General features: G+C 39.8%; 2 protein-coding genes across 2 annotated transcripts; both read right to left on the reverse strand.

The window, feature by feature from the left end:
* Positions 1 to 878: 878 nt before the first annotated feature.
* Positions 879 to 2,956, reverse strand: LOC103329438 (ERV-F (C)1 provirus ancestral Env polyprotein, putative (DUF604)). Its single transcript, XM_008231913.2, has 3 exons — positions 2,000 to 2,956; positions 1,371 to 1,901; positions 879 to 1,251 (listed from the first exon to the last, which is right to left on the reverse strand). Exons 1-3 carry the CDS (start codon positions 2,780 to 2,782, stop codon positions 1,138 to 1,140), a joined length of 1,428 nt encoding a protein of 475 aa, XP_008230135.2. The 5' UTR covers positions 2,783 to 2,956; the 3' UTR covers positions 879 to 1,137.
* Positions 2,957 to 3,398: 442 nt separating this feature from the next.
* LOC103329439 (glycosyltransferase (DUF604)) lies at positions 3,399 to 7,436 on the reverse strand. Its single transcript, XM_008231914.2, has 4 exons — positions 6,522 to 7,436; positions 4,502 to 5,035; positions 4,203 to 4,406; positions 3,399 to 3,868 (listed from the first exon to the last, which is right to left on the reverse strand). Exons 1-3 carry the CDS (start codon positions 7,326 to 7,328, stop codon positions 4,296 to 4,298), a joined length of 1,452 nt encoding a protein of 483 aa, XP_008230136.2. The 5' UTR covers positions 7,329 to 7,436; the 3' UTR covers positions 3,399 to 3,868; positions 4,203 to 4,295.
* Positions 7,437 to 8,067: the final 631 nt, after the last annotated feature.

Consider the following 8,067-nt stretch of genomic DNA (forward strand, 5'->3'; position numbering starts at 1 on the left):
CTATTAGTCTTTATTTTGCAACTTAAACTTGCTACATATTTTCATAACTTTGTACGCATTTCAGACGGTTTTAAAATCCGCAGCATCGCGCGGGCACCTTTGCTAGTTAATATCTAAAGTATAAACTAATGCAAATAGAAGGTCCTTTTTAGTTTGAACTAAATTTTATTGCCAATTCCCCCTATCTTCTAAATCAACAACATGTCATCCAATAATCCGTCAAATAATTAAAAAAATTATTTTTGAAAAAATTAAAGAAAAAAAACTATATACTAGTATTTTACAGGAACACGTGCAATGTTTTACCCCATTAACTATATACAAAATTACAAAAATTTAATATATAGTCTAGGTTTTAAAAGAATATTATATTAAAATTATTTATTTATTGTATACACAGCAGGTATGACTCTTTCTAAAATGAATTGGGCAAACATGAATTAATATATAAATGCGTATTGAATTTTCATGGCCTCTCTCTCCAACTTTCTTCTTATCATCTTATCAAATTTTACAATCAACAAAACTTTTTACTGTTAATTGAATTCTACTTTGTGAATTTTATTTTCTTCCCATCATCATCTTACGCTCTGTTTTTCAATCGATCGGAGGAGTTACAAAAACATGACAAAAGACAAACTATAGACTTCATTTCTTTTTCCTGTTTGGCATATCAAAGAGTTTGTCGATGACCAAAAAGAATTGAAATCAACATTTATCATCCTTAACATGGTCGTTGTAATGTCCATTATTTCTTAATCCAATTGTGCCAAAGAAATTTGATGTCAAAACTGCATATGAAATGATTCTTAAGCAATCTCACGTGTCCTCCTTCCTCAAATCTCTCAAAAACCAAATTGCTTATATATATATATAAGTTCAAGTCAGACTTCTTGAATTTAGGCCTGCCTAAATTTCTGGATCCTTGAGATCTCCATGCCAAAAGGCGATCGAATTCGAAATCTGATTCCAATGGCGAGTACATGGCATCCTCAATTTGCAAATTACATAGGATAAGAATATCAAATTTCATAACATCTACAACAATTCGTGATTGATAAGACGAATTACATCTGTATTATAAATGGTCTGTAATGGATTGCCTGTGATACAGCTATATGCCTGTATGAAAGACTCCTATGGGTGCATGTATATTAATTCTTCATCTTTGCATTCTCTGATTCCAATATCCATCACTTGGCCACCTGAAGAAGGTAATATGTCACAACAATGCCTTCTTGGAGCCTGCAACTGATAAAAGTCAAGAAAATATGGAATTAGGATTGTTTAAGCTCCATGAACATATAGATATAGGCAATGATTAAGGGATTGAACAAGTATTATGTCAAAATGTTGTAAGCAAGAAATACCTGTTTGATATCAAGGTCTAGCTTATGTGAGTACACTCTGACCTCCTCCAGCTTCCTCGGCGAACCCGTGTCAGAGGTGCAATTTTCGTAGGACTTTTTGTAGATGCTCTTGATCCCATCCCCAGCAGAGGACACATTGTCCAGAAAGAAAACAACCGGTCTTCGACACGGGTCCTTGTGATGTTCTCTTGTGTTGAAAGTATAAGTTCCTGACAGAACACTTCCCTTTTTCCACTGGCTGAACGTCTCTTGCACGGGGAGGACGTCCGGCAGAAGAATATGGTTTCCATGAATTTGAACAGCATAACCCCATGACACTACTATGGTCCATGAAAACCATCTGTCATAGCAAACTGTTTTTTGTAGAACCCTCTGAGAATCGGCTCTCACAGCCTTAAACAAATGTTGCAGAGCCTTGATAGTTGTCATGTTGGGGAAGACAGGGTTTATGTGATCCAAGTGATGCAGAGATACCAAGGGTGTTAACGGATGTGCGGCCAACAGACCAAATGTATCTCCATGAATATCATTCTGGTTCAATTTTACAACCCAGAACCAAAAAATTTAGTTCTTTCGATTACAACTTAAAAATAAAAACAGAGAGACTGGTGGTACAGAGAAATAAGTACCTGATGGAAGCCAGGCTCCTGAGTTAAGCCAATGCCAAGCTCTGCTAAGCAAGAGGAGATCCTGGAGTCACTTCCATATAGATGAGGATATCTTTCTATACATGAATCAAACACCTTTGCCAATGCTTTTGCCAAAGGGGAACTTATAGCGAAACCAGCACCACCGTAAGCCATTCCAAATCCAAAAATTCTGTTCTGCTCATAGATCTCTGAGTTTGTCCCAATGTAGTACCACAGCCTATGATCATACTTAGAAAGTGTCTTCACCAAATTCTCCGGAAAGAAAACCGTGTCATCGTCCCCAAAAACATACCACCTCACATTCGAATGGTTGAGTGCCACGGTCTCCGAAACAACGCGTGCCACACGGATAGCAGACTTCAGGCCACCTTTGTAAGTGTAACGAAATCGGGAAGTGTCCTCCGAGATACATACTGGAGGAAGAGAAGTATCATTGGCATGATGTTCATGACCATGTGGAAGGCTTTCAAGAAACACGCATCCCCTCATGGGGTTCTTCCACCAGAGCCTGACATACTCCTTCCTCTTAGCTGACCACGACTTCTGATTCGAAGCAATCCCGAACACAATGTGCTCAAGAGAGGTTGGGGGCGAGGAGTACACATCTTGAGATAAGTAGCTGATATGTGCAAGCTTGGAGCTGGTAAATACAAGGAAGAATGACACAAGAAGAAAGAGCGTGAAGACAGAAGATGAGATTATGACGAGGTTTATCAACCGAGAAGACGACTGGGATTTGGAGGGCGATTGAGGCAGCCACATTTTCGAAGATTGAATGGAAAATGGAAAAGAAAAAGAAAAGAAACAGAGTTGCAGAGATTTTGAAGAATTTGTATCAAAGTTGGTGGACCATATAACCAAAGTGTATAAACACCGAAATCCACGGCATAAAAGAAAGATGCAAACTTTGACCTGCACTTGTGCAGAATAGTGTAATTAGGTTAGTTAAATTTCCAAAATCAAATATGGGGTAGGCGTGGCCTTTACACGCACAGTCCACATTTTCTGCTCCAACCCAAAGAACCCAGCTGTTGGGTGCGTCCCTTTAAGATTCAAATCACGTCAGCTACTCGACAGCAACAGCTTTGAGTGATTAAGAAGAGGGTTAGGTGTTAAAACACTATTGGCAGTGGATTAGGGCTTGGCCCTTGGGAGTTACGAAAGGATTAATTAATTAATTGGGTAGCTTCGTTGATGCAGGGAGAGAGCGTGAAGAAGGCAGCAACTTCAGCTCCAAGTTTTTTAAAAGAAAATAAAAAACTTTAACGGTCTTAGCAGGTAGAACTGTTACGCAAAGCAAGTGCTTGGACTTGCTTTTTTTTTTTCTTTTTCTTGGATGAATTACTTTAAACGTTATAAATGTAATACAACGTGACACTAACATAACTCTTATAACTTTGATTATATATATTGAGGTAAAATTACACACCTTTTTCTTTCTCAATTGAAACTGATGATAAAGCCTGAGCAGAAAACCCAAAAAAACAAGAACCATGGGGAATAGTACCGTTTGTAGTGCCTATGATTCACTAGCTAAAGTTAAATCCTTTGCAGTTCCACATTTGCTTGGGTCGTCTCCCCGTAACTAGATTAGGCGTGGTGTTCTTCGTTTTTCTCTGTTCTTCAAATTTCCAAGACAACTGGCCACTGGAAAGTTTAACAAGAGTGGCCCTATCAGACATCAAAACCTTAACTGGCTTCACACAGTAGCTTCCTTTCAACAACAGGATCCAATATATTTTTCTCTTGATTTTTTTTTTTTCAAGGAAATGATTCCAGGATTCCTAGTTTTTGCTCCATGTCTTGATCCAAAGATAAATGGCCATCTCCAACTATATTCTCCTCCTCCTGTCAAGAAGAAAAGGAACTTTAGCGTTCTTGTGTGAAGATCATTTAATCAGATAATATCACTTATAACACAAATGCTTGGAGGCCCATTTGACAAACCAAAAGGAAAAAGAACTTGCGAATCGCAAGCATACTTACTAACAAGTGAACCACCTATGTCAGGACATCTCAATAACAGAATAATGAGCAGGGAAAATAAGCAAATGGCCATGTAGAAGGGAGGAGGGAACTAAATAGGCTAAATGAAAGTCATTCAAATGGCCATGTAGAAGTCAATGTTCCCTAAGAACTTTTCAAACATAATTTCAGAACAGGAAATGATATTACGAATTACCTTGATGAGCTGATAAGTTGACCAAAATTGCTTGTCCTCTGAATTCTGCATTAAACTAATTATCCTCGGAGCAACTATTCCAAGAGAGAAACTCTAGAAATTCATGGATATTACTTCATCATCTCCACACCGTCTAATGTTGATAGTCATTGAGTCATTAAAAGATGGCAAAATGTTGCAGCAGGGACGACGTGGAGCCTTCATCTGGAATGTAAAAGTGGACTGTAGTTAAATGGCATTGACTTAAAATGACTAAAATATGAAACAAAATTTAATATAAGAAATCAGTTAATTAATACCTCATCAACATCAAGCTCTAGCTTATGTGAGAACACACTGATTCGCTCCAAATTCTTTAGTGCATTTGCTTTCGAGCAGTTTTCCACACTGTGCCTAGTGTAGGTGCTCCAGATGCCATGGCTATTGGCTATTACACTTTCTAGAAAAAAGACCACTGGTCGTTTACATTTACCTTTAGGATAATCTCTCATATTAAACATAAATTGACTTGCATCAAAACTACCACTCCTCCTCCATGGAGTAAAAGTTTTCTGCAGTGAAAGGAGATCTGGGAGGAGTACATTGCCATCATAGACCTGAATAGCATAACCCCACGCAACAGAAACAGTCAATGAATGCGAAATGTCATAGCAAACAGTTTGCTGCAAAATCCTGGCTGGATCAACATTCACAGCTTCAAAAAGATGTTCCAAAGCTTGAGTCTTGTTCATGTCTGGGAAGATTGGATCTGCAGCATCCAAATGATGAAGGGACACCAATGGTGACAATGGATGCGCAGACAGCATTCCAAACAAATTCCCCCGCATATCAACCTGGTTAGAAAAATGAAGATAACGCTCTTAAAACTCAGCACATAACTTGAAACAAGTCTGCAACAAAAATCTAAGCTAACAAGCTCAAATTCGATTCCATAGATGTAGGATACCAAACAAAACTATATCATGATTTGAAAACATAGTTGTCATTAATGAAATCCACAACGTGGCAACAACTAAATTGTCAACTTAGCTTGTGCAAAATAAGCTAATAACTAGAAAATCAGGCCAACAATGTAATTGCATCAGCCGTCCAAAAAAAATATATAATCGCATCATCTTCAAAGTTGAAACATGACGAAGCAGAGGAGCACAAAATGTAATATAGATTCGTCCAAGTCAAATATCTACTGCACTAATGTCTATTTAGTATGTTTCTTGGTAAGCCCTAAGGGCAGGATACGTTTTTATTGATGCGGCCAATAGTTCCTTCGAGTAGCTTCCATGACTTTTGGGCCATCAGACAAGTAGCTTCCATTGTAGAAGTTGAAGAAAAATAAAACCTAGAAATCATCCAATTGAAGTTACTACAGTTCAGTTATCCAGTTTTGTCCATCTCATAACGCAGTGGGGTTCATGGGCATAATCAAGCCATGTTTGTCAACAATCTTGTAAAACTAAAGAACACCAAATCAAAGAGCAAGTATTCCCATAGCGTATATTAACTCTTTCTTCTCAACTTCTTGATTTTATTAAACCTTATTTCTTTACAAACGAAGATAAAACTATCAAAACAAAAAAAGAAAAGGGAATGGGCAAGGCCCAAATACAAAGTCAGTATAAATCAACTGCTGCCCAGCTGGAAGAATTCGGTCTCTGAAGGAAATAGGATCTATAAAATCTGAAAATGATAGATGTCCCAAATCTAAGATGGATCAACAGCCAATAGAATAACTAGTAGAGAAGTACCATCCTCCCTTATTCCCAGTACCGCTATTCTCCATTCAGTAAAGCACACCATAGAGTTTGGCAGCTTGTATCAAAGATACAAACCAACCTTCCCATTCTGTAGCTCCCTACAAACTAGGGAACACCTACAAAACGTCTCCTGAGCAAACCAAAAAACTTCTCTCCAAGGCCGTCTTCCCTTAAATTATCGTGTGCAGGTAAGGAATCACAGTCTCAAAGAGCCTATCTCTACACCAACCATCATGCCATAACAGATTACTATTCCCATTTCCCCAACTTCAAGGGCAAGTTCTAGAAGGTCCAAACCATTCCTTAGTTCTTAAAAAGAGAAAGCTTCACTAAACACAATCGGCCACCTACTAAAAGAGTGAGCCTTTCAATCTGGATCAAAAAGTTTATGATATACTTTCCTTGCAAAAGTGCAATCCATTAAACACCATCAAGCAATTACTTTCATAACAAAAACCAGTTTCAACCAATTTCAGGATACATAAAATTCAACTATTGAGGAGAATGCAGGTACAAACCATCAAAATATTATGAAAAAGGCTAATTAAATATTCACATTCTATACCTGATGAAACCCAGGCTCATGGGTCAACCCAACGCCGAGCTCCGCCACACATGAGAAAACTCTAGCATCGCTTCCGTACAAGTGGCCGTACCTCATCAGGCAAGAGTCAAAAACCCTTGCTAGAACCCTAGCCAGCGAATGGCTAATGGCGAACCCTCCACCGCCAAAAGCCATTTCGAACGAGTACTTCACATTTTGCTGGTAGCTCTCCGAATTGCTCCCAACGTAAAACCACCGATCGTGATCGTACTTCGACAAAGTCTTCACCAGGTTCTCGACGAAAAACACCGTGTCGTCGTCGCCAAAAATGAACCACCTCACGTCGGGCTCGCCGCGATCGACGACCTCCTTGACCGCGCGCGCCACGCGGATCGCGGACCGGAGCCCCCCCCGGAAAGTGTAAGGAAATCGGGAGGTGTCGCCGGAGACGACGACCTGCGCACCGGAGCCGTAGCCGTGGGAATCGAGCGGGGCCCGGTCAAGGAAGGCGAAGGCGCGAGTGGAGATCGGGGAGCACCAGAGGCGGATGTAGGGCTCACGGCGGGCCCAGGAGGGCGAGGAGGACGCGATGGCGAAGACGAGGTGGCGGCGCGTGGTGGGAGAGGACGAGTAGCGCGAGATAAAGGTCGGCGGCGCGTGGATGAAGAGCAAGTAGAGGTTGAAGAAGATGGAGATGATCAAGAGGAGTGTCTTGAAGCGAGAGAGGGTCAGGGTTTTGGGCATTACGAATGGGAGGGAAAGAGAGAGGTAGCGGAATCGGATTGCTTTGCAAGCAGAGTTCGTTTTTCTTTTGATTTTTTGGTACATTACAAATTTGCAGAGAAAGCAATAAAACCACTCACAGTCACAGTCACAGTCACAGTCACAGAGAAGATATGGTGATTACGTTTGCCGGAAATTTTTTTTTTCTTCCCCGAGAGCGCGAGATTATGTTATGTGGGTCGTTTTAACAGAAATTTTTCTCGGATTACATTTGCTTGGGCTTTTTACACAATGGGCTATGAGTATGCTAGAAGCTTGGTGCAGGCTGCAGCCCAATTCCATTTCAGTCTTTTTCATACAACGATATTCTAAAGCTAAACACTCTAATGTACGGGGGAGGAGAGGATATAAAACTCCGGTGTAAAGTGCAGGCATAATTCCTAGATCAACTGACCTACAATTTAATATACAAAAAAGGAATATGGAACTCAGATACAAGGGGCAAGCACAATGCCTGAATTTGGCATATGCCACGTATGCCTTTCAAGAATTAGATAACTTAATCAAAATTGTCTGCATCATTATGATAAACAAATTTATTCAGATTGGAACAATTAAAGTAAAAAGGGTCAGTGAAAAAGAGCCTTCATTTGCAGACCAATTGTCTAATGTTCGGATCCCATAGCATCTTGGCAGTGTGTGTGTGAAATCCCCTCTCCTCACCAAACCATTTTGTTTTTGTCCCAAGCATCACCAATAAGGGATCCATCTGCACCTCCTTTTTTGTATGATTACACATCTGCTTATTTAAAAGTATGCATCAAATAAGTGGACATGATATTTG

This window comes from Prunus mume, linkage group LG4, assembly GCF_029339155.1.
Source record: "Prunus mume cultivar Tortuosa linkage group LG4, ASM2933915v1, whole genome shotgun sequence".
Lineage (NCBI taxonomy): Eukaryota > Viridiplantae > Streptophyta > Magnoliopsida > Rosales > Rosaceae > Prunus > Prunus mume.

Coding starts and splice junctions, on each gene's coding strand:
- LOC103329439 (XM_008231914.2), bottom strand. CDS start 7,328: ATGTACCAAAAAATCAAAAGAAAAACGAACTCTGCTTGCAAAGCAATC. Junction 5,036..6,521: donor ATGAGCCTGGGTTTCATCAG/GTATAGAATGTG, acceptor TTTTCTAACCAG/GTTGATATGCGGGGGAATTT. Junction 4,407..4,501: donor TAGAGCTTGATGTTGATGAG/GTATTAATTAAC, acceptor TTTACATTCCAG/ATGAAGGCTCCACGTCGTCC.
- LOC103329438 (XM_008231913.2), bottom strand. CDS start 2,782: ATGTGGCTGCCTCAATCGCCCTCCAAATCCCAGTCGTCTTCTCGGTTG. Junction 1,902..1,999: donor AGGAGCCTGGCTTCCATCAG/GTACTTATTTCT, acceptor AAATTGAACCAG/AATGATATTCATGGAGATAC. Junction 1,252..1,370: donor TAGACCTTGATATCAAACAG/GTATTTCTTGCT, acceptor GACTTTTATCAG/TTGCAGGCTCCAAGAAGGCA.